The following is a 26,342-nucleotide window of genomic DNA, read 5'->3' as shown; positions in this document are numbered from 1 at the left end:
GCAACAACATTTATTGGGTTTTTTATGCCAAAAGCCAAGTCTAGGGAGAGCTCCCTAGTAACACGACACTCCGGAATTTACTTTTGAAGTGCATCATCAGCTACCAGAGAATTGACAGCAGAGGAGGTGCCAAGTGCTGAGCTCCAAGGCAAACTGGCCACTGGCACAGGTGCATCAGCAATTAGTGACATTACGACACACAGGACAGGGGCATGTACATAATGACATCAAGAGGGGACATGACTAGTTGTACTGTCACCATTGCTTTTACAAGGCACAGGTAGGCGGGCTACAGGAAAACAACCTATCCTGGCTGCAGATCTAACCAAATCTGGCCGTTTTAGCCTATCAGGCCATGGGCTGCAGGCGCCCAATAGCCAAAGGACAACATAAAAGCATCTTATAATTTGGTGCCAGCGACACCGCTGCCCCTTGAAGACCACCACCCTTACAGCACTCCCACATTTTCACCAAACATGGTGCAATGCCATGGCAGTGACCCCTATAAATGGCAAAACATAGAGATAACTTTTTTTTTAAAGTGTAATTAATTTTTTTGAAATGTTTATTAATGGTTGTATTACAGTTCACCCATGCAAGAATCAGACCTTCCTTGAAGCTGCTAACAGTGTCCGTGAATTCTTGTTTCCATTCCCCACAAGCACAGCTCCAACTCATTAACCCAGAATGAAGCTCTGAGGCTGCAGGTTCCACAAACCAGGCCTAACTCCGCCTGGGACTCGCGTACACTCCCAGACCCACAGAGTCCAGCCTAGCCCCGCTCACTTTACCTTTTCATCACCGTCGTACAAGCGGACTCCGCGCTGCTGTATCACCAGAGTCTCGTTAATCTCCAGCAGGCCGCTCGCCCACACGAAGCGGTCCATCACTCACCCGCGACCGGTTCACTTCCTGGAGAAGCAGCGCCCACGACACCCCCACCTGCTGGAGAATGTGCCTCACAGCAACAACACCGCCACCCTCTGGAACCCCAGTATCAGTAAGACTCTGACTGCCTCAACCTGGGATGCAACAGCATTTCTTACAGAATAACCAGAGTTTTAAAGCACAGAAAAAAGGCCCACCATGCGTGCACTCATGTGGATGTTTATGCATGTTTAAAATACAGAAAACTATAATAGTGATATTAGCACAGAGGGTGCTTCGGTCTCAGTTGTGTTTCAATTGCAAGGGCACTGCTGCATTGAAAGAACACAGGTGTACCAACAGTGAAAGTCGAAACAAGATAGGGACATAGAGTGCAACAGCATATGTTCCTGGGATGAGGGGATTATTCTATGAGGAAAGATTGAGTAAACTATATTAAAAGCAAAATACTGCGGATGCTGGAAATCTGAAACAAAAACAAGAAATGCTATATTAAACTATATTCCCTGGAGTTTAAAAGAATAAGAGGTGATCTCATTGAAGCATATAAAATTCTTAATGGTGTTGACAGATTTGATAAGATAGGGGTGTTTTATACTCCCTTCTAAGGTGGGAACAAACTTGGCAGCACAACAGCCTGTTGTGAATCGACTTTATTGCGAGAAAGGTCAGGGCAAGTTTGTTAAGTTCTCAGATAAACCATAGTCACAAACTCAGGCAGTAATTAACAGTCTAACACAGATACTACCCGTATTAGAGACTGGACAGCTCTTTCTCTTGCAGCTGTGGTCTTTAAGCTTTTGGCTTTGGCTTTGGCTTTGGCTTTGGCTCTCTCTCTCTCTCTCTCTCTCCCCCCCCCCCCCCCCGTAGGTTGTCTTCTGTTGTTGTTCTCTGCTTCACAGTAACAAGGACAGGACTCATTTTATCCTGGCAGCTTTCTAGTTAACCCTCCCCTCTCCCAATCAGTGATTAGTCTTGTATTAAAGGATGCCTTTCTTAACCAACCAAGGAGCATTTGGTGATGGTTGCTAACCTTTCAGATTTACGCAAGTAGTACACAAAAAGGAGTGTTTGTGTTGTCTACTTTTATCTCAATGCTTTTACTTTTCAAGGATGCCTTATCTCACTATGAGACAAATCTATGCAGAAGCCGTTTTCACTGTCTGTTCCCACGGTCTCACACTTTTGCCACAAGTAAACATTTTAAAACTTGCCATAATCTCCTAGAATCCCTCTGCTTTGACATCTTGTCTATACTGTGCCCTATTTCCTAAGCGTTTCCACTTTATCATACTACAAAGAAGGGTCCTAATAAAACTATGTGTTAGTTTATGATAATAAGTCATCTGCTAGTTTATGATAGCTAGATTTTAACAATTGGTATGCTGGTTAGTAACTTTTAGCAACCTAATAATCTTACACAGGGTAGCTAATGGGAGAATGTTTCCCCTGGCTGGAGAGTCTAGAACTAGGGGGTCACAGTCTCGGAATAAGGGGTCATCCATTTAGGACTGAGATGAGGAGAATTTCTTCATTCAAGGATTGTGAATCTTTGGACTTCTCTACCCCAGAGAGCTGTGGATGCTCAGTCGTTGAGTATATTCAAAACTGAGATTGATAGATTTTTGGATAGTAAGGGAATCAAGGAATTTGGAGACAGTGTGGGAACATGGTTTAGGATCAGCCATGATCTTATTGAATGGTGGAGCAGACTTGAATGGGCCAAATGGCCTACTTCTGCTCCTATTTCTTATGCTTTTCTGTTCTTATGTAATGCTAAATCTTTACAAATTATTCATGGATTTGATGAGAAAAATGGAGAAAAACTGCTTCCACTGGTCAGTCTGTAACCAGAGGTTAGAAATTTAATATCACCAAATGAATCAAGGAAAAGGTTAGGAGAAAGTATTTTATACAAATATTTGTGAGGATGGGGGAATGCCCTACGATGGAAAGGGCAATGAGACTATGTGGTCACTCATTCAGAAAGCGTGCAGTTTTGAAACGAGTCAAGTGGAGCTGTACTGCCCACACAAGGAAAGCAGAGCTCCGCCCATTTAACTGATCAACATAACACACCAGAGACATGTGGGTTGATTTGCTGTGCACTACTTTAGCATATGATTAATTCAATTTTGTCATTAATCTGCTCATTGCAGATGACTGCAATAAAATGGCAGAGGCGAGAATTTAGCATTACCATGTTAATGACTGCTAAAAATAACACAGAGAAAATTAAACCCGAAAATCTCATGTTCTATGTGGCTATTTATGCATCAGATCACAGATACTGGTGTGATATCCTGAGTACTGTCTTCAAGCCCAATCTATGCTGCTTTGTGATACCTCTTGGTTGCTGAATATTTTCGGTTATGAATCCACACAAGCATCAGAAATATTAGACATTGGATAGATGGGTTTGAATGACAAAGCAGAAATGCAGTTGAGAGGCTCAAGAGGTCATAATGAATGAACGGTTTGTTCATTCATTTGATTGCTAAGTTTGAATTGCTGCCATCTAGTGTCCCTTTACAGTATACAGAATTTTTTAATGATTTTCTGGGTCTGCTGGCCTCTTATCTTGCACTGTCCTTAAACTTGAGCTCATCGAAAACTCTGTTGCCCATAACCTACCCCACACCAAGTTCCTCTCATTCATCACTCCTGTGCTTGTTGACCTACGACTTCTGGTTCACCGACACTATCACTTTAAAATTCGCATCTTTGTATTCGAATCACTTCATGGCCTCTTCCTGTGCTATCTCTGTAACCTCATCTAGCCCTACAACCCTCTAAGAACTCTATGTTACTCCAGCTCTGGCCTCATGCATCCTCCACTCCCATCACCTCACTATGGCAGCCGTGCCTTCAATCTTTTAGGCCCTAAGCTCTGGAATTCCCTCGCGACACCTCTCCAGCTCTCACTCCTCCTTTAAGACTCTTAAAACTTTCCTCTTTGACCAAGTTTTTAGTCACCTATCCTAATATCCCTTTTTTGGGATCAGTCTCAACTTTTGTCTTTTTAAGCTCCTTTGAAGCGCCTTGATACTTTTCCCTACCTTAAAGGCACGATACATATGCAAGTTGTTGTTGCTGAATGATGTACCATGTCAGGGGAGAGAAGGAGAATGGGAAATGGGAGCAAGAGGATGGGGAGAGGGGCAACTGGGTGGAAAGTGGGAGACTGAGGTTCCAGAATTGAGTGTGGATGGGTGGGGGAGTGGGGGGTGGGGTGGGAGGGGAAACTGGGGAATGGATTGAGTGTGGAGTATTTTCTATGGAGCTGGGAGCTAGAGCATGGCTACCCAACCTGAACCCGACGGCATGTGTCGGGTTCGGGTCAGGTCGGGTCGCTCTTCCGGGTCCGGCATTCGGGCTCGGCTCAGGTCGGACATACTCTATCACCACCTCCGGTACGAGGCTCCAATGTTAATGGACTTTTTGGACTTGAAAGGTGGTTTTGTTACAGTTTTTTTAAGCTTGTGCAGATAAGCAACAAAGTGAAAAACGGAAGCTAGGTTAACTGGTGGTTGGGTCAGGTCGGGTGTGGCAAAAAATGAAAGGACTCGGGCCGGGTCGGACTCGGGTCAGATGTGGTTCTGTCGGTCTCGGGTTGGGTCTCATTTGTAGACCCGAGCTGGCCTTTACTGGGAGAAGCTGCAACATGGTGATGGGAAGTGGCACCATGACAAGAGCAACATTGAAGGGGTGAATAAAACCTGCAGTCTTTACGATGGGTAAAAAGACTGAGGATACCCACTGCAAGAACCAAGTGGGAAGAGAGAAAGATGATTTTTGAACTGAAGGCTAGTGAATTGTGGGTTACTTCATCATAAGTGGTTATTGAGGTCAAGACTAGATCATTTAAAAGGGAAAGGGATAAATATTTGACAAGGGGGATTATAATAGGATCTGGGATGAATGGGATTACATGAAACAGCTTTAGCACTGGGATAGGCACCAGGGACCAAATGGTCTTCTCCTGTATTGTAATTTCTATCATTATATTCATCTCTCCTTTATTAAGTCCGTACTCGGGGAATGGTATAGAAATGTTGGTTTTGAGATGAGTTTTGGAAGCTGTCGCCTGCGAGAAGTTCTCCAAACCCTGAGCCCCCTACTCTTTGTACGATCTCTCAGTTTGGTTCAGGTTGGTCAGTTTTGATGCGTGAAGTCCAAGTACAGTTTGGCTTCACAATCTACTGAACCAGCTGACTGAGGGTCCCCAGAGCTGTCACCCTCAGATATCACCCAGGTCCAAACAGACAGGGGGAGAAACTCAGTAATATTTGCATATCTCATGTGGTTAGAACATCAGGTGATCAAACCTGCAGGAATGCTTCCAACCAAAGTTGGCAAGTCTCCAATGAGGAGAGGAGAAAGACTTGCATTTATATAGTGCATTTCATGACCACAGGATGTCTCAAAGCACTTTACAGCCAATGAAATAAAAACAGAAAGTGCTGGAAATACCGAGCAGGTCTGGCAGCATCTGTGGAGAAAGAAACAGAGTTAATATTTCAGGTGGATGGCCTTTCATCAGATGAAACAATCTGAAATGTTAACTTTGTTTCTCTCATAGGAATATAAGGAAATAGGACAAGGCCATTTGGCCCCTCGAGCCTGCTCCACCTTTCAACTAGATCATGGCTGATTTTCTACCTCAACGCCCTTTTCCCACACTATCTCCATATCCCTTGATATCTTTAAATATTGTTATGACAGTGCTTCTATGTTTTTTGCTAAGTTTTTTTGAGGACTCGTGTATTTTTGAATTATGGACATCGTTTTATTTGGGAAAACTGAAAAGGATTCCATGGATGTTTTTTTTCACTGGAATCATTGACAGGACACGGAGAGATCGTGTTTGAAAACAGCATTTACTGGAAGTCACCTGTCTTCAGATAAATACCCAGCAGGGACTTTTTGACTTGGGGGAGATGTTTTTAGAGGTGACAGGTCAAGATTTATAGGGGTCAGGAGGCTTGACTTGAGATATTGTTTTTGGTTTCACTTTGGACAGTATGTTGGGGTGTGAACTATTTTGAAGGCAGTTGGAGAAAACCAGCCAAGACAGCAGTCACCATCAGCACCCTCTTTCATCTCTTTAGGAACTTCCAGAGAATCACATGTAAGAAATAGAGAAACTGATGCCACATTTCTCCTGGAAAGCCTGCCAAACTGATCTTCAACATCGCCTGCAAAGAACTGATCTAAAAAGATCCCAGTGACAGCCATCTACACGTATTTGGGACACCAAACCAAAAAGGGACAACGGACATCTTTCCATATATTCTCTTTTTTTCTTCAAGAATTATCAAATATTTCACCAAAGTATTTTTTGAATTTTTTTTTGTAACAGAGCTCGAAAGAGAAAATCTCTATTTTTTGGTTAACCGGTGTGTTTCTGTGTGTGTGTGTGTGCTTGAGGGGATAAGGTAAAAAGGAACTTTAATATTTCAATCCGCGTGCTAATGCTTTGCTTTGTTACTGATTAAGTCTTGTTTTATAATAAACTGATAATTTTGTTGTTTATTAAAGAAACCTGGTTGATGTATTTTATTCTGGGATAAAAATAAGAGTCTTTGAGCGTATCAGTAACTGGGTAAACATTTGTTGTGACCCGAAGAGTAGTGGAACTAGACAAAAAACAGTGCACTTCTCCCGCCTCGGTTGTAACAATATCTGGAAATCTATCGATTTCTATCTAGTATACTTAAAGACTGGGGCTCCACTGCCCTCTGCAGTTGAGAATTCCAAAGACTCACCACTCTCTGAGTGAAGAAATTCCTCCTCATCTCAGCCTTAAATCACCCTCCTCTTATTCTGAGACTGTGTCCCCTGGTCCTAGATCCCCCAGTCAGGGGAAACATCCTTCCTGCATTTACCCTGTCGTGCCCTGTAGGAATTTTGGATGCTTCAATGAGATCTTCGAAACTCTAGAGAATACAGGCTCAGTCTCCTCAATCTCTCCTCATAGGACAATCCTGCCATCCCAGGGATCAGTCTAATGAACCTTTATTGCACTCCCTCTGTAGCAAGTATATCCTTCCTTAGGTAAGGAGACCAAAACTGTACACAATACTCCAGGTGCAGTCTCACCAAGGCTCTATAGAATTACAACAAGACTTCTTTATTCCTGTACTCAAACCCTCTTGCAATAAAGGTCAACATACCAGTTTCCTTCCTAATTGCTTGCTGCACCTACATGTTAGTTTTCAATAACTTATGACCAAGGACACCCAGGCCCCTTTGGACATCAATACTTCCCAAACTCTCACCATTTAAGAAATACTCTGCATTTCTGTTTTTCCTACAAAGTGGATAACTTCACATTTTTCCAGATTATATTCCATCTGCCACATTCTTGTCCACTCACTTTGCCTGCCTAAATCCTCTTGAAGCCTCATTGCATCTTCCTTACATTCCCACCTAGTTTTGTGTCATCAACAAACTTGAAAATATTACATTTAATCCCCACATCCGAATCATTGCTATAGATTGTGAATAGCACTGATGCGTGAATAGCTGGAGCCCAAGTGTTCTGATGAAAGGCCACTGACCTGAAACGTTAACTCTCTCTCCACAGATGCTGCCAGACCTGCTGAGTATTTCCAGCACTTTTTGTTTTTACTTAGCCCAAGCACTGATCCTTACAGTACCCCGCCCACACCACACCCTGCCAACCTTAGAATGACCCACTCCTCAGAAGCTGCCAGACCTGCTGAGTATTTCCAGCACTTTGTTTTTAATTCAGATTTCCAGCATTCGTAATATTTTGCTTTTATTACAGCCAATAAAGGTCACTGCTGCAACGTAGGAAGATGCATCTTGTTATTAAACTGCCTGCAAAAGACAAACTAACAAAGGCCAAAGGGCAGACGTTGGAACATCACGCGCTGAACGTTCCAGTTTCGAACCCGCGAACATTTTCATTCAAATACGACCAAAAGCTCTTCTGCGCGCTTGCGCAGCATCAGCACATTGTTACTGCCCATCTCAGTCGGCGCATGCTCACAACCCACCGAACGCCATTTCGATGACGCGGAAACGGTCCAGGGTGATCGGATTGGTCAATTTGAGCGATCACAGGGGCCGGGCAGCCAATCACTTGCAGGGAGCGAAAATCAAACGGAAACCTGAGAGCAGCAAACGGCAGAGCTAGACCGAGCGAAGAGACTGTCTAACACATTGATTTGGAAATTACTCGTCTTCGGACCATGGGGAAACCTCTGCAAGCTACGTCTTACGCAGGTATTTGACGAGGTGGCTTCAGGGAGAAGGAGGTTTGCGGGGTGATGGGTTAGTTATAGGCTGTACATAGATTGGAATGAACTCCCAATAGTTGTCACTGCTGTGCTTCATTCGCTAACGATTAATAATAATTATTATAAATCTGTTTTGAGGTATTTTACTGATGGTGGCATGTCTGCTTCCTTTCCTCTTCGCGAAGAACAAAGGCGCCAGAAATTAGAAGACTATATACAGAGAAGGAAGTTTGCCAACAATGTGGCAATCCAAGCCAGGAGCCGTTTGGAGAACAGGTGATGACTTTTATTATAGTCGAACTGTCAGTGAAGTCACAGTGACACTCTTCTCCTGCCTTGACATGTATTTCCAAATCCTGTTTCCAGGAGGTTTGGGGGTTGGATCTGCCCTGCATTTTAAAATGGGTGGTGATGGTAGGGGGTAGGTGGGGGAAGTGGTCTGGTCTGAAAATTCGAACAAAATAAAAGCAAAATACTGCAGATGCTGAAAAGCTGAAATTAAAAACGGAAAGTACTGGAAATACTCAGCAGGTCTGTTAGCATCTGTGAAGAAAGAAACAGAGTTAACTTTTCAGGTTGATAACCTTTCATCAAATTTAAAGGTTGTGTTCTAATTCTTCATGTAAACAGGCATTCCTGAGCTTTTAATTCAATGTCATCTGTGTATTTTTAATTGTGGGATGATCCAACATTCTGATTTTGCATTGTCAAGCGTTAAACAAATTCCATGGTGTAAAGATTCATTAGTAAACTTCCTTCTGTAGAAGTAATGAAAAAAATGACATGCATCTTCCCAACACATTTTTGTGCTTTTGTTGGTCTGGACCTTTCCTGGGACATTTCAACCTTCTCCCACTATTTTTTCTCCCAACTGTACTAAAATGCCAGTCTATCGGCGCAGTGGTTAGCACTGCAGCCTCACAGCTCCAGCGACCCGGGTTCAATTCTGGGTACTGCCTGTGTGGAGTTTGCAAGTTCTCCCTGTGTCTGCGTGGGTTTCCTCCGGGTGCTCCGGTTTCCTCCCACAAGCCAAAAGACTTGCAGGTTGGTAGGTAAATTGGCCATTATAAAAATTGCCCCTAGTATAGGTAGGTGGTAGGGAAATATAGGGACAGGTGGGGATGTGGTAGGAATATGGGATTAGTGTAGGATTAGTATAAATGGGTGGTTGATGGTCGGCACAGACTCGGTGGGCCGAAGGGCCTGTTTCAGTGCTGTATCTCTAAAAACAAAAACAAAAAACAAAAAAACTATCTTTGGTCTTCAATTCTGATTTAAACATATACATCTGAAATATCATAATCTGCCCTTTTCTCTTTAATGATACTAATTGACTTGTCTATTTCCAACATAGAATGGTTACAGCTCAGAAGGTAGCCATTTGGCCTGTCATACTATGACTTTCTAAGTGCATTGTAAGACTTCCTTAATAATAGACTCCAGCATTTTCCCAATGACTGACTGTCAGGCTAACTGGCCTGTAGTTTCCTGTTTTCTCTCTCTCCCTCCTTTCTTGAATAGCAGTCTTTACATTTGCTTACTTCCAATCTGCTGGGACTGTTCTAGAATCTGAGAAATTTTGGAAAATCATAATATGTGATCCACTATCTATGCAACTACCTATTTTAGAACATAGGATGTAGGCCACCAGATCATGGGGATTTGTCAGCTTTTAGTTACTTAAGTTTCTCCAATACTTTTTCTCTGATGATTACCTTAAGTTCCTCACTCTTATTTGCCCATTGGTTACCCTCTATTTCTGGTATGTATTTTGTGTCTTCTACTGTGAAGACAGACACAATATTTGTTCAATGTCTCTACCATTCCTTCATTTCCCATGATTTCTCCTGTTTCTGCCTCTAAGGGACCAATTTTTACTTTAGCTACTCTCTTTTTATATACTTATAAAAGCTGTTATGATCTGTTTTTATATTCCGGGCTAGTTTCTATTTTTTCCCTTTTTCATCAACTTTTTGCTTGCCCTTTGCTGTTTTCTAAATGCTCAGGATTAACTAGTATTCTTTGCAACATTCCTCTTTAAATCGAATATCATCCATAACTTTCCAGGTAAACTTTCTTCCTGAGTTTTTGTTTTTTAATTGAATGTATTTTGTTGAACATTTTGAATTTTAAAAAATGTTTTACACTGTTTATCACAATTTTTAGTCTATTTGCCAAATCAACCTTAGCCAGCTCTGCCCTCATACCTATGTAATTGGCTTTGTTTCACCTTAAGATTCTTGTTTGGGACTGGAGTCTGTCACTTTCAAACTTAATATGGAATTCAGTTGTATTATGATTACTTTTCCCAGAGGATCTTTTACAATGAGATTACTAATTAAACCTGCTTCAACGCATACTAGATCTAAAATGGCTTTATCCCTAGTTGGTTCCATAATGTATTCCAGGCTCCTCTGCTTCTGCACCCTCTTTAAAATTGTACCCTTTATTTTATATTGCCTCCCCTCGTTCTTCCTCCTAAAATGTTACTTTATATTTCTCTGCATTAAATTTCATCTGCCACTTTTCCGCCCATTCCACCAGCCTGCCTACGCCCTCTTGAAGTCTATCGTTGCCCTCCTCACAGTTCACAATACTTCCAAATTTTATGTCATCTGCAAATTTTGAACTTGCGCCTTGCACACCCAAGTCTAAATCATTAATATATATCAAGAAAAGCAATGGTCCTAACACCAATCTCTGGGGAACCCCACTATATGACTTCCTCCAGTCCGAAAAACAACCGGTCACCACTACTCTGTTTCCTGTCGCTCAGCCAACTTTGTATCCATGCTGCCACTATCCCTTTTATTCCATGGGCTTTAACTTTGCTGACAAGCCTGTTATGTGGCACTTTGTCAAACACCTTTTTGACGTCTGTGTACACATCAATCGCGTTCCCCTCGTTGACCCTCTCTGTTACCTCATCAAAAAGCTCTAGCAAGTTCGTTAAACACAATTTGCCCTGAACAAATCCATGCTGGCTTTCCTTAATTAATCCACTTTTGTCCCAGATTATCGCATCTCAAAGCTTTTCCACCACTGAGATTAAACTGACTGGCCTGCACTCTTTTTTTTTAAACAAAGGTGTAACATTTGCAATTTGGCACCACCATTGAATTTAAGGAGGATTGGAAGATTATGGCCGTGCTATCTCTTTTGTCATCCAAGAAGCTCTGGCTTTGTTTTGTTCTACCTTTTCCATCTCTTAGGAATGTACCTCAACTGTACTCAAAATATCTCCTCTTTAAAGCAGTTTTGCTTTCTTTCAGATATCCAGCATTTAAAATTTTCCTTTTTTAAATGTAATTGTTTCTGTAGAAGGTTTTGGTAAACAATCATTTCATTGGTGTATTCAGCAACTGTTGCATGCCCTTTTTTGTTTCAGTGGAGTTAACATGTTTTCATATCTTCCTTAGAATGAGTTTGATGCATTTGGATGCATTTGGTTTTAAAGGGAATAGCTGGAAATTATTACATGGAAACAGGCTGGTGTTCATCTCCACACGAGTAATGACCCTAATCCCAAATGCCTGCCCTATTTCCATATCCCCTTATCCTCCTCTCCTTCAGCTACCTATCTAACCCATTCTTAAATGTTGACATGGTCTATGTTTCAATTAATTCCATTCCACAGCCTTATAACCCTTTGTTTATACATTTAAAAAAATTCTCCACTTTTTGGTCCTTGTATTTCTTCCATATCTATAGAGTGGAGGTAAATTATTTGCATCTGAACTAGTAGTATGGTTGGAGAATATCTATATATTTGATGCTGATTTGCTCGTTCCATTCAAGTGACCTCACAAGTAGATGTGGCCCAATGATTTTGCATGGTTCACCAAGACTTATTAACACCAGTTTGGTGTATCTAGTAATTTTATTATCTCCCTCCCCTCATATGAACTTGTATGATGCTGTGTTGTCATTGTGATGTCATAACAGCAAAAATACCTTTGAAAAAATAAGTTTCCCCTTACAAATATGAAGTTATTTTCAAATGTTAATGGTTCACATACATGTTTTCTTTTTGTAAACTAGTTGATTTGAAGGGGACTAGCAAGTCCCGTCTACTAAATGCCTTTCTGATTATACTGATCACTTTTTCTTTGAAGGGTGTACCTGAAAGACGAGACAAACTTGGAGAAACTTCAAGTTTCTAAATGGCAGACGGAAGCAACGGTGGGTACTGGAAGGAAAATGTAGATTACTTCTCATTAATGTGTTGCATCTTTAGAAGGTAGAGATTGTAATGTTCTGTAACTTCTATATTCAAAAGCTTTACATTTCTAGTTTTACAATAATATGTTCGATTGATAAAGCTAAGGGAACTCCCTGCTTATTTGAATAACACAATGGGATCTCTTGTATCCACCTGAGCAAATAGATGGATATGGCTCACTGGAAGTATGTACTTCCAACCCGCCTCAGTACTATACTGGAGTGTCAGCCTAAATTATGTGCTGAAGTTCATATTGGGGTTTGGATCCCACACTGTCATACAGTTTACAACCTTACACATTGTTAGCAGTATTAGTTTGCAAGGCATGTTAGAAATCTAAATGGTGTTTTGACCTTTTATGCTTTGGTTTACACTTATGTAAACAGAACTTCAGCACAAATTTAGGTTTCAGTGAACTTTTGATATATTGTAACTGTCAGCAGTCCTTTTGGGTCTTGGTGAGACCACACAGGAGAACTGTGTACAATTTTGGTCTTCTTGCCTAAGGAAGGATATACTTCCCTAAGAGGGAGTGCAACAAAGGTTCACTAGTCTGAATCCTGGGATGAGAGAATTGTTACGAGGCAGGAGGAGCGCACTGTTGTTTCTAGTTCCACTACTCCACAGGTCACAGCATATATTTAAATGTTTACCCAGTTACCAATACAGTCAATCATAGACTGTATTTTTAACCCAGAATAAAGTACACCAACCAGGTTTCTTTAATAAACTGATAATTTTGTTGTTTATTATAAAACAAGACATAACCAGAAGCAAAGCATTAACACACAGATTTAAATATGAAAGTTCCCTTTTACCTTAGCCCCTCAGACACACTGGTTAACCGGAAAAAATAGAGATTTTCTTTTTAGAGCTCCGTTACAAAAAAAGAATCCTCTGGCGAAATACTTGCTAATTCTTGAAGGAAAAAAGAGAAGATATGGAAGGATGTCAGTTGTCTTTTTATTTTTGGTTTGGCCTCCTAAATTCGCGTAGACAGCTGTCACTGGGATCTTTCTCTGGAGCTATTCGGTCGGGCAGCATCACTGATTTTTCCGGTAGGTTTTTCCAGCGTCTCAGGAGAAATGTGGCAATCGGAGTTTCAGGCAGGCCTTTCAGGACAAATGCATTATCAATTTCTCCACTTCTTACACCCACTTCTAAGAGCTTCTCAAAGAGATGGGAAAGGCTGAGTTGGGGTTTTGTCCTTCAGGTTGATTTTTAAAACTCCAACTGACTGTCCAAAGCGAAACCAAAAACAACATCTCAAGAGTCAAGTCTGCTGACCCCTCTAAATCCTGACCTGTCACTTCTCTGTAAACATCTCCAAGGCAAAAAGCTCCTGCTGGGTAATTATCTGAAGACAGGTGACTTTCAGTACTTGTTGTTTGCAAACAAGTTCAAAAGAACTTATGCCCTTTTTAAAAAAACAAATTACAGCATCTATGGAATCCTTTTATCAGTTTTAAAACACTAGTCCTCAAAATTTAACAAAAAATATAAGTACTTTCATAACAATTGTTTCATGAGGAGAGATTGGAGTAGACTAGGCCTATATTCTCGAGAGTTTAGAAGAATGAGATCTCATTGATGCATAACGTTCTTAATGGGCTCGATGGGGTAGATGCTGGGAGGATGTCTCCCCTAGCTGGGGAGACTAAAACTAGGGGTCACAGTCTCAAAGTATGGGATTGAATGTATAGGACTGAGATGAGGAAAATGTTCTTCACTCAAAAGGTGTGTATCTTTGGAATTCTCTACTTCATTGGGCTGTGTATGCTCAGACATTAAATATATTCAAGACTGACATCGATTCGTTTTTTTCAATACTAAGGGAATGAAGACAGGTGGGGATTTTGCAGGAGGTGAATCAGTCATGATCGTATTGAATGGCAGAGCAGGCTCCAAGGGCTGACTGGCCTTCTCCTGCTATTTCTTGCTTTCTTAGAACATAATCTAAATGAGAACACAGAGCTTGGATGGAGCATGTAAATTTTACAGTTCTGAGGTGTTTTTTCTTTTAAAAAAAAATGTATTCCATTAACTGGCCACAAGAATGTGTGTAAGGATTGCCATGTCCTATTTCATAAATTTGCTTCTTTGCAACACAAAGTAGCAAACCATAAAGGTAACAAAAACTGAAGAAACTGGAAGCTAGATTTTAAGTTTATTCATGGGTCTATTGAAAAAAATCTGAATAAATTGGGCAAAAACATAGGTTACGACAGTTGGACACGTTTCAATTGAGGTGAAAATAATTGGATATCTCCTAATTATTTGATGTTTTTCATCTTCATTTTTAAAAACTAATTCTCAAGAAATAAGGAAAACACATTTTATTTGAAATAATAGTGCATCTATTTAAGTGGAGAAGCACAAAAGCATTAGTTTGAGGTATTTCATCCTAGGGAGACACCTGCCTGTCCAGTGCATGGATCTGAACAGCTCTGTGCCAGTGGCAATGATGGATATGTAGAAGAGGGAAAGGAAAATTTAAAGGGATGGGGAAATTGTAATGTCTTTAAAATGAAATGGTAATATTTTCCCCTGATTTTCTTTATAGGTATGTGGAGAGGGAAAAATTGAGTCCAACAAAACTATTCAAAATAAGCCTGTGCAAAAGAGAAACATATCCCAATCCTCTACTCAATCTGAATCCAATTTATTGATGCAAAGAGAAAAGCCATCTGTAGAGAATACTTGTTCTGCTACTAGTGAAACCAAAATGCCTGCCGAGCAAATTTCTCAATCTGAGAAACTGCCATCATCTGCCCAAGAGAACAATTTGAAAGCAGAACAAAAATCTAAAGGAAATACCAGTGTAGCTACTAACAAAACCAAAAATCCTGCCCAACAAGGCATACAATCGGAGAAACTGCCATTTGGCCAAAAGAACAATTCTGATGTAGAACAAAAAGCAAAATTTAAGAGTCAACCAAAAGTGCAGAAGGTGACACTTAGCCAGTCCTTTCTCTCAGCCAAAAATGAGCGTGCTAAATTAATGATCGCTGATAAGAGCAATAGACCAAAGCCGCCTCATTCTACTTTTAAGAAGCCTGTGCTGGGCTCATTTCGTGGTAAGATTGTAGAATCCAAAATTCAGTCCTTTCGATCAAGTTCTCAGCAAAAGGAGAAAAAGCAGGAGAAATCTGATCTAGTGACGAGTGCCTCTGTTCCTGAGACACACAATAAAGAATCTAGAGGCATCTTGCACAGGCCTAGACCAAAAGGAGTAGAAAATATGCATCCTGTTAGGAGGACCTTAAATGTCACATCCCATAGTAAACCAAAGAGATTAACTACAGCTACTGGTCTCAGTACTGCCCTTAGCCAGAAACAACTTGTAACTGATGTGCTAAATATAAAAATAGATTTTAAACAATCAGCCCATGGTGACACTGCAATTGTAGCAACTCAAACAATCAGTACAAAGAAAACTGCTGTACCATTCCAAAACGCCTCCAAAGCTGTACCGGCAAGACGTCCTGGATGGAAAGTTTCAAAAGTCCGTGGCAACCATAAACCCATGAAACACAAAGAATCTGCAGAAGAAAAAAGGTGTTTTTTTAACTTTGATTGTTCTAAGGATGTAAAATCTGATAATCTTGGTTCAATTGTGATTATTGATGTCCTGAAGCAATGGAACTAGAAGAGCTGAAAGCTTTTGCTAATGTATTCAGACAATTCTCCAAAATTGAACTAAGTATTGACCTGTATCGTCATCACCCAAATCTATCATTTTTTTTAAAAAAAGACTGGACTCGATTTATTTTGATAGCTTGGTGAAGAGTTGCAGTTCTTCCCACCCCTTGGGATTTTCCATTTTCAATTGTGACTGAGATTACTGTTCATTTATAACAGGGACCCTTTACTACAAACATACAAATTAGGAGCAGGAGTAGGCCATTCGGCTCCTTCATGCCTGGTCACCCATTTAATAAGCTCATGGCTGATCTGATTGTGGCCTCAACTCCACTTTCCCACCTACCCCTGTTACCCTTTGGCTCCCTTGTTAGTCAAGAATTTATCTACCTCTGCCTTAAAAATATTCAATGACCCTGCCTCCACTACTCTGAAGGAAGAGAATTCCTCAGACTCTCAACCATCTGAGAGAAATTTCTCTTCATCTCCATCTTAAAAGGGCGACCCCTTATTTTTAAACTGTGACCCCTAGTCTCTCCCACAAGGGGAAACATCCTTTCAGCATCCACCCTGTCAAGCCCCCTCAGGATCTTGTATGTTTCAATAAGATTTCATTCATCTAAACTCCAATGGATACAGACCCAACCTGTCCAACCTTTTCTCATAAGATAACCCCCCACCCCCATCACGGGTGTCGAGTGAACCTTCTCTGCACTGCTTCTAGTGCATTTATATCCTAAGAAGACCAAAAATGTACATAGTACTCCAGATGTGGTCTCACCAATACCCTATACAGCTGTAGCAAAACATCCATGCTTTTATATTCCATTCCCCTTGCAATAAACGACAACATACCATTTTCCTTCCTAATCACTTGCTGTATCTGCATACCAACCTTCCCTGATTTATGTACCAGAACACCCGGATCTCTTTGTACCTTAGAGTTCTGCAATCTCTCTCCACTTAAATAATACGCTGCTTCACTATTCTTCCTGCCAAAGTAGATAACTTCACATTTTCCCACATTATACTCCATTTGCCACTTTATTGCCCACTCACTTAACCTACCTATATACCTTTGCAGACTCCTTATGTACTCTTCACAACTTACTTTCCTACCTATCTTTGTGTCATCAGCAAATTTAGTAATGATACATTTGTTTTTTCCTCCGTCATTGATATAAATTGTAAATATTTGAGGCCCCAGCACTGATCCCTGTGGTACTCCACTAGTTGCAGCTTGCCAACCCGAAAAAGACCCACTTATCCCTACTCTGTTTCAAGTTAGCCAACCAGTCCTTTATCCATGCTAATATATCACCCCCTACACCATGAGCTTATTTTGTTTAGTAACCTTTGATGTGCCACCTTATCAAATGCCTTCTGGAAATCCAAATACACCACATCCACAGGTTCCCCTTTATCCAGGTCATTTGTTACTTTGTCAAAGAACTCCAATAAATTAGTCAAACATGATTTCCCTTTCATAAAACCATGTTGATGCTGCCTGATTACATTGAGATTTTTCTAAGTGCCCTGCCATAATTTCCTTAATAATAGATTCCAGCATTTTTCCTATGACAGATGGCTTGTTGTTTCCTGCTTTCTGTCTCCTTCCTTTCTTGAATAGAGGAATCACATTTGCTATTTTCCAATTAGATGGGACCTTTCCAGAATCTAGTGAATTTTGGAAAATTAAAACCAATACATCTACTAACTCAGCAGCCACTTCTTTCAAGACCCTAGGATAAAATCCATCAGGACCTGGGGACGTTAGCTTTTAGTTCTAATAATTTTTTCAGTACCCTTTCCCTGGTGATTGTACTTGTTTTAAGTTCCTCCCTCCCACCTCCTGATTCACAATTATGTCTGGGATGTTTTTTGTATCTTCTACTGTGAAGACAGTTGCAAAATATCTGTTCAGTTCATCCGCCATCTCCTTATTTTCCATTATTAATTCCCCAGACACACACTCTAGACGACTAAAGCTCAATTTACTTTTATTCCTTTTTAAATACACGTAGAAACTCTTACTATCTGTTTTTATAATTCTTGCTAGTTTTCTCTCGAACTCTAATTTCTCCCTCCTTATTAACCTTTTAGTCAATCTTTGCTGTTCTTTATATTCTGCTCAATCTTCGGACCTGCCACTCATTGTTGCAGAATTATATGCTTTTTCTTTTAATTTGATACTATCTTTTAATTTCCTTAGTTAGACACAGATTGAGCGCCCTTCCCTTAGAATCTTTCCTTCTCACTGGAATGTATCTTTTCTGAGTATTCCGAAATATCTCCTTAAATGTCTGCCAATGCATCTCTACTGACTTATCCCTTATCCTAGTTTGCCAGTTTACTTTAGCCAACTCTGCCCTCATGCCCTCATAATTGCCCTTATTTCAGTTTAAAACACTACTCCCTCCACCTTTTCTTAGCTTCCTATCCTTCCTAAATGTCATGTACCCTTGAATATTCAGGTCCCGGTCTTTGTCATTTTGCAGCCATGGCTATCAGATCATATGTATTTATTACTATTTGCGCTGTCAATTCATCTGCTTTGTTACTTTTTTGGATTTCAGCATATTTATCCTGAAAGAAATGAAATATTTGACAAGCATTGCAAACCATATTGTTTATGCAGTGAAGAAAAATATTTAGGTTTTTTTAATGGTTTGGGTAAATATTTTAATTTAACACTACATCAAGATTAAAATTTGCGGTACCAAAGGTTAATGATAGTTTTATTTATATATTTTGATTTGCTTAATATAATTTTGTCCTGAAGTAGAACGCAACTAACACAATGGACGGAGTCAAAGGAGAAATTAGTAAAAAGACCAGCAATGACGCCCTTGCAGAGAAAGAAAGTTGTGGAAGAACCGGTGAAATCACTTTGGACGACAATTGTTGAAGAGGAAAACCAGAGTGAACTTGTGAACAAAATCAATCAGACTCTTTCTGAATGTCTGAAATGGATTAATGAGGTAAAGTTGCATTTTAATCTAGGAAGAAACTTAAATAATTAGATGCCTTGTGAGAATGGAAACATTTCTGAAGACTTGACAAAAGTTAAAGGAAAGGATAGAGTGAGATGAGATAATTAAAGACACCACGAAGTACAACGGTTCGTATGCTGATGGAAATAGTCATCCAAGGGTAGTAATTGGGCCAAAAAGGCTGATTTTCTTGACCTGCCATTGCTCAACTGACAAAATATTGCTATAATACATTGAGTGATAGCCATCTGGGACATATTTGATTCCTGAACATCCCATTCCAATACATTGCTGAAATTCTTCCCCTGCATGCTACTTCTGAGGAACTCTGAATTGCTTTTCAGTAATGGTCTGGGTCTCAGATTGATATCTTAATGGCAATGGGTCAGCTTATGGAGTGGAGTCATTAAATGTCTGGGATACTATGAAGTGATATCCTAGGACTGCAAGCCCATGCTCTTGATGCCAACAACATATTTCAATAGTGAGAGGTGAAAGATAATAATGGTTTCCCAGCTTCCTTATAACAACATTATATTAGGAAGTTGCTATAAATGGATGTGGATGTCACTTGCGTTGCTTTGTGCTTCCCAAGGGATTAAGGTTTCCATTTTCCCTTTGACTTCAATTCATTTAGTTTTTAAGATCTTAGATGATTTAAGGAGTTTGGATAATTCAGGCAGTTTGATTGTTATTCAATCCTATTGTAGAAAGTTCCTAAAGTATAATTTCCAGGGAAAAGGGAAGAGCGTGTGTGTGTTTTTTTTTCACTTTCTGGGCTGGCCAGTCCACAAACTGAAGCGTGTAAGTGGACCTTGCAGACCTGAATTTTTATGATCTCTTCAGGGTTGCCCAAGTGAAGATTGTTTGCAGACTCTTCAGACTTTCATTGAGAGTGTTCCAAAAGCTAAGAAGTTTGCAAGGTACTGGATCTGTCTCGCACAACTTGAACAGCGCAAAGGATCTGTCCATGATGTCATGACTATTTATGAACAAGCTATTAAGATTGGGGCACAGGTACTGATGCATTTATTTGTCTCTTAACTTTTTCTCTTTATTTCTGAAAACTAGGATAGAAATGGAACATTTTTCTTCACATTAATTTAACACTTTTGGGGTGGCGCAGTGGTTAGCACCGCAACCTCACAGCTCCAGCGACCCAGGTTTGGTTCTGGGTACTGCCTGTATGAAGTTTGCAAGTTCTCTCTGACCGCGTGGGTTTCCGCCGGGTGCTCCAGTTTCCTCCCACAGCCAAAGACTTGCAGGTTGATAGGTAAATTGGCCATTGTAAATTGCCCCTCGTGTAGGTAGGTGGTAGGAGAATGGTGGGGATGTGGTAGGAAATATGGGATTAATGTAGGATTAGTATAAGTGGGTGGTTGTTGGTCAGCACAGACTCGGTGGGCCGAAGGGCCTGTTTCAGTGCTGTATCTCTCTATGACTCTACAAATGCTTGGGTGGCATCTTGGGTTTATCCCTTAAGTGAGAAAGACCTAAGTTATGACAGATCCATCTCATCAATGGGAAAAATTTAGTTTGTCCAACATTTGTGCATTTTATTGTACATGTATAGTATTAGTCTCTCTGTTTTTTTAAACTGTTGCTATACTGTAAAACCCACTCCTTATTCCTGTACCAAGCTGTTTAGATATGTGTGTTGCGACAAAAAAAAAACGCATTTTTGTCTGGTCTTGGCATGATTGTGCCTTTAAAAACCGGGTACTCCAGATTAATGCAATAAACTCTTGCAAGTATTTCAGATATTTCCAAACAGCTGTTGATTAAGGGGAAGAGTCAAAACACATTCAAACAAAAACAGTTCAGTTATGTGTAGGGCTGGCAGTTCCTCTTGAACTGAGTTGGCAACTTCAAAGCCAACATGCCCAGAAACTGTTGGAGGCATACTTAAAATGAATAACTAAAGTGAGTTGGTTCAAATTTTGAGACCACAATTGGGCTAATTAGCTCCTTCAGTTAGACTGGAAACGAATACAATCTACTTTCAACATTTTTGCACTTAATTGAATTAATGCTGCAAATTGGAAGATGTACTAAAAATATTCAAATTATGACTTTGAATAGTACAGTCTATCAACAAAACAATGAATTGTGCCAGCTTACTTTTGTTCAAGTTAACTAACATAAACTACCGAAAAAACACATCCATTCAGTTGTTTGCTTAAGTAAATTCATTTGACAGAGTCTAAAACAAGATATTGTCTCATTCTGTACCTTGTCAAACATAAGTTACTATAAAAGCACAAGATGAATCCAATTAATAAGTAATTTGTAAAAAGATTTTCTGTTCATTATCTTGGGCGCACTTTCAGAAACTTGCCGAGATATCAGGCTCAGTGATGCACTCAACCTTAGGAAGCCAAAATTTGCCTATGAGAGTAATGTAAGATAAAGAGGGAACACATGTGGAAAGATGTTGTTCATAATTGGCCCATTATCCTAAGCAAAATCAGTTTGAACATTTTCAAATACAGAAGTGTGAAATGCATATTTTTAAATTGTATCTGAATAGCAGTAATGCATTTTTCTGGAATTAGCACCAATCTTCTTTCCCCCCCCCCCCACTCAAAAAGCAGCCTGCTTTTTTTAACCCATTCAAAACTAATTGACTTGCACAGTTAAAATCAGGCCCCTTAAGGCGTCAGTGTTACTAGCAAGGGGCTGCACAAGGTTAAGCGCTGATTTGCCTAATGGTTTTTTATTGTCCATTTTGTACGCTCAACAGATATTGCTGAGACAAGAAGGCTGGCCAGATAACCTATGATTGAGTTACTGGAAACATGAAAATTGTATTTACTTTACCCTTATTAGCTGTAGGTTTTGCAAGTTTTTAAAATGATGTGACTTTCTGTTGATCTCCTTGCATCATCTGTAGCCGATTGTCATAGCTTGAAACTGCATTTGCACAACTACTGCGGCATGACATAACCATTGCACTCCTTTTGGTGTGTTTGATCCATTTGTATTCATTGTGCAAGTTTTTTCTGGTCCCTCATAATTAATTATAGTGCACTTCTTTGTAATACTTCAGTTTTGTTTTGTTTTCAGCCTGCAGAAGAATTGCGTAATACACTTGCTGATATTTTGAGAAACACCAAGACTCCCAAGAAGTTGGTGGTTGATGGTGAGTTGGTACCTTCCTCAAACATCCATTTTGGACAGTGAGTGTTAATGGACAATTCGACCAAGAGGCATTACCAGTGAGCCAATTTTGCTGTTGCCCTGACTCCTGTGCATGTACATTTTCCACCAGGAATCATGAGATCGTGTTCGGGAGTAGGAAATTTTTAGAGGGTGTAGGTCTTTTTACCTGGATTCCTTTGTGTGGCAGCTGTGGCTCAGGTGAGTAGCACTCTCACCTGAGTTAGAAGGTTGTGGGTTCAAGTCCCATTCCAGGACTTGAGCACAAAAATCAAGACTGACACTCTAATGCAGTACTGAGGGAGTGCTGCACAGTCAGAGGTGCTGTGTTTCGAACGGGATGTTAAACCAAGGCTCCATCTGCCCTCTCAGCTGGCCGTAAAAGATTCCATGGCCCTATTTCAAAGAGCAGGGGAGTTATCCCCGGTGTGATGGTCAATATTTATTCCTCAATCAACATCACACAAATAGATTATCTGGTCATTATCACCTAGCTCTTTGTGGGATTTTGCAGTGTACAAATTGGCTGCCGTGTTTACTACATTACAACTGTGACTACACTTCAAAAGTACTTCATTGGCTGTAAAGCATTCTGAGATGTCTGGTGGTCATGAAAGGCGCTATATAAATGCAAGTCTTTGTTTTTCTTGCTGCTATTCTGGCTGAAAACAGCTATTTTCTGGCCTCTGATTTTAATATAACAGAACTGGACACATCTGTCCACTGAACCATCATAGGAACCAGCAATTGATTTGATATAAGTTGTTGCAATAATTCTCCACAGAAGTATATGCCATCTTGGCTTTCAAATCAGTTGTCTGTAGTGTTGCACACCTCTTCCTATTACTTTTGATTATTCTATGAGAACACTGCTATAATGCTTCTGATCCAGTTTATATCGACCCACATGTAAGATTGGTGACTGAAAATAGGTGAATGCCATGTTTTTCCTTAAAGTTCCTCATTGAGTGCCAGCATCCTCATTTCCTTATTTTTGATTTTTCACTTTTTTGAAGACTCCCTTTTCCAGGATACATTTAAAACAGAATTCCCAAAGACAGCTTTGAATTCTCTAGTCACACATCCTACACAATTTGAGCACTAACAAACATTATTATTGGAGTATCGTACCTCCATAGTGAGTAGTCCTTTGTGAAGTGCCCTTTTCCAGTACTACGGTAGTCCTTGAATGTAGTTCTGATTACGGTGATGATTATTCCAGGGATTGCAAAAAATATTTTGTTTTTCCTAGGATGTCCACTTTAACTTCAGTTATGCTTTCTCTCAATTTATCTTCATCTCTATTTCTGGAGAATGAGATGAATATTGAAACTGAATGGGTTAACTTTGTTTGAGAGGAGTTGATAAATTCAGTTCTTTGTGCTTCACACTGGGCGGCACAGTGGTTAGAACCGCAGCCTCACCACTCCAGCGACCCGGGTTCCGTTCTGGGTACTGCCTGTGCGGAGTTTGCAAGTTCTCCCTGTGACCACGTGGGTTTCTGCTGGGTGCTCCGGTTTCCTCCCACAGCCAAAGACTGCAGGTTGATAGGTAAATTGGCCCTAGTGTAGGTAGGTGGTAGGAGAATGGGGGGGATGTGGTAGGGAATATGGGATTAATGTAGGATTAGTATAAATGGGTGGTTGGTCAGCACAGACTCGGTGGGCCGAAGGGCCTGTTTCAGTGCTGCATCTCTCTATGAAGCAGGAATTGGGGGAATAACCTTAATCAAAACGTTTTTTAAAAAAAACTTTCAAAGAATTTCAGTACAACACTCGCAGGTTTGTAATGTACCTCTCGTCCCTATAGGAATAAACAAAACTGAAGATGATGGAGCACAGAAAGATCCAAAACTGGAAATGTATTGCATGACTGAACAGAAAGATCCTGAAGAAAAAGGAGTAGACTTTGCAGATAATGAACAGAAGCCTTCTATAGAGGAAAATGTGTACTGTACAAATGACAAACAGGATCTCCCTCTAGAGGGACAAGAAATGTGTATTGCTGCAACTGATGAACACACTGTTTCCAGCGAGAATGAAGGAGATCCCTTGGCTAATGAACAGCAAATTTCCTTTGATGAACAGAAACTTTACAAACAGCAAGAAATGGAGCCCACAACAGGAGATGCGGCAAATGACGCTAATAGTAAAGAGGGTTGTGAGGCAGAGACCAAAGAAAATTATGTTGAAGCTGATTATAAGATTAAAGACATTAAAATTGAAGATATGAAGACCCCTGTGAAGCATATAATGACGCCAAGCAAAATAGTAAATAAAGGATCATCTGTTAAGTATAGTGTGAAAACAACACCAAATTTTCAGTGGTAAGAAAATTCTTGATTTTTAACTGCCATTTTTTTTTTAAGTAATATGTAAAGTAAGGCTTGTGCATCTTTTCTTTGGGAAATAGTTCAAGGTGATGCTGAGCAAGGCTCTGCAGGAAGGTTGTGTTTGATTAGATTCAGCTCTGTAAAATACCTGTTATTTTATCCTTTTTATTCTCAGTTTTAATTCAGCTATTACACTGACCAGGGTTGGATATTTAAAAATTGTGTTGACTTTCCAATCGGTAATTTGGTACTGTTCATCTTCTAACCAATTGAATCTTCTCTCCTACAGTGCTAAGAATGCAGTTCAGATGGAAAAGAGCAACTCTGCAATCAAAGATGTGAAGTTTCTGACTCCTGTAAGACGCTCTCGACGTATTGAACAAGTGTCTTCCCAATTACCATTAATGCTGCAGGACCATGATCCCTGTGTTTCCTCATTGGAGGATCTGAAAAATTTGGGAGAAGGATCTACTGCCTACACATTCAGGGTGAATAGTGCACTACAAGAATGAGCCAACATTTCAAATAAATGATATGGATTTTCTGTTAATTTTTAAATGCACCTTATGTTCCAGAGCACTATTTAGTCCAAATACAGTGCACTCTGCTTCTACATAATTGTTTCCCTGCTATTTTAAATGCTCAACAACTTTCATTTTATAGTGCCTTTAACATAGTAAAGCATCCCAAGGCACTTTACAAGTGTTATCAAACAAAATTTGACATTGAGCCACATGTTGGGCCAGATGACCAATAGCTTGGTCCAAGTTTTAAGGAGCAGAGGACTGGGGAGGGAATTTCAGAGCTTGGGGCCCAGGCAGCCGGTGCTGCTGCCATCAATGGTGGAGTGAAGATAATTGGGAATGCTCACGGCCAGAGTTGTTTAAAAGTGCTTTCATGTACTGTGGTACAACAAAGATCTAGGAAAATGATGCACAATTTATGGGAAGCATGAGGGATAACAGCTCAATGTATGGCTTCTCCTATCTCCACTGGAGAACTAAATTTAGATCAGGTTGCATTGGACTGCCAATACACATTTATGAACTAACATGTCTAACGCTATGGCTGTTCTTGCCTACCAGCTAGATCCCAGCTGAAGAAACCTGCTAATAAACCTTTGCTCCAGTAAAAAAAACACTATCTTCTTTAATGGCTGACTATATTTGCAATAATCACCCTCTTTTCTTAGGCAGATTTAAGTGCTTAATTCTTTAACTCCCCAAATTTGATATACATCACATAATCTTTTAAACAAAAAATATTCAACAGATGGTCACAAGCTATTGCATAGGAGGCTAGTTATGAGGGAGGGTGGCAGGTGTGGGTATATAAATCTCTTTAATAAAACTATTAATTTAGGAGATTTTTTTACTATCTTCAATCCTAGCATTGAGCTGGAGTGAACACTAATTGAAGAAAAACATGATTTCTTCTCCAGAGTAATAGCAATCTCTTTTTAAAAAAAAAAAATAATGAGTTGGTGATCACTTATTTGGTATAAAGTATCATTTTGGTTTAAGAAGTTTTGCCTCTTTGCTTGTAGCATAATGTAATATTTTTCATGTTAATAAAACAAAGCATTCCCATATAGTTTTATACTTATTCCAAGTTTGAAGTAACAATCCAAATGAGTTTTTACCCTTAAATAAATATTTTGCTTTGCCTTAGAATATTGGATATCATTCTTATTTGAAGCTTATATTTATCTTTTCAATATCTTGTACTTGTCCTCATTAAATGGTTATTCTGATCCTTGGATGAAGAATTTTCTTTGAATACTGCTTATAGCCATTTAACTGATGTTTCAACCAAACAGGGCAGCACTTCTCTTCTGC

The 26,342-nt window shown here is 40.0% G+C and overlaps 2 protein-coding genes across 6 annotated transcripts in view; one reads left to right on the top strand and one right to left on the bottom strand.

Annotated features, from left to right (window-relative positions):
• The window catches only part of vps36 (vacuolar protein sorting 36 homolog), a 62,373-nt gene extending 61,458 nt beyond the window's left edge, over positions 1-915 (bottom strand). For all 3 annotated transcript variants that reach the window (XR_010975194.1, XM_068033420.1, XM_068033421.1), the window contains exon 1: positions 792-915. Coding sequence is in view for 2 of the 3 variants with exons in the window: in XM_068033420.1 (XP_067889521.1) it covers positions 792-887 (96 nt within the window). In the remaining variant the exon portion in view is untranslated. The remainder of the gene's footprint in view (positions 1-791) is intronic.
• A 7,105-nt stretch (positions 916-8,020) lies between these two features.
• Positions 8,021-26,342, top strand: LOC137371223 (cytoskeleton-associated protein 2-like). Of its 3 annotated transcripts, none has more exons than XM_068033417.1 (9): positions 8,021-8,142; positions 8,342-8,432; positions 12,272-12,338; positions 14,942-15,936; positions 18,803-19,001; positions 19,860-20,030; positions 22,080-22,155; positions 23,982-24,498; positions 24,794-26,341. In XM_068033417.1, the coding sequence occupies exons 1-9, from the start codon at positions 8,109-8,111 to the stop codon at positions 25,014-25,016; spliced, it is 2,373 nt and encodes a 790-aa protein (XP_067889518.1). In that variant the 5' UTR covers positions 8,021-8,108; the 3' UTR covers positions 25,017-26,341. The 3 variants fall into 3 exon arrangements, with proteins under 3 accessions (XP_067889518.1, XP_067889519.1, XP_067889520.1); XM_068033418.1 differs by having other exon boundaries at positions 18,806-19,001; positions 24,794-26,340; XM_068033419.1 differs by having other exon boundaries at positions 8,062-8,142; positions 8,295-8,432; positions 24,794-26,342.

The sequence above is a fragment of the Heterodontus francisci genome, chromosome 6 (assembly GCF_036365525.1).
Source record: "Heterodontus francisci isolate sHetFra1 chromosome 6, sHetFra1.hap1, whole genome shotgun sequence".
NCBI classification, from domain to species: Eukaryota; Metazoa; Chordata; class Chondrichthyes; order Heterodontiformes; family Heterodontidae; genus Heterodontus; species Heterodontus francisci.
This window is presented reverse-complemented; position numbering and strand designations above follow the sequence as displayed.

What these genes read in the sequence shown, in the direction of transcription:
- LOC137371223 (XM_068033417.1), top strand. Translation starts at nt 8,109, where the DNA reads ATGGGGAAACCTCTGCAAGCTACGTCTTACGCAG. An exon ending in GCAAGCTACGTCTTACGCAG is followed by an intron (nt 8,143 to 8,341) that starts GTATTTGACGAG and finishes CTCTTCGCGAAG; the next exon opens with AACAAAGGCGCCAGAAATTA. An exon ending in CTATTAAGATTGGGGCACAG is followed by an intron (nt 20,031 to 22,079) that starts GTACTGATGCAT and finishes TTTTGTTTTCAG; the next exon opens with CCTGCAGAAGAATTGCGTAA.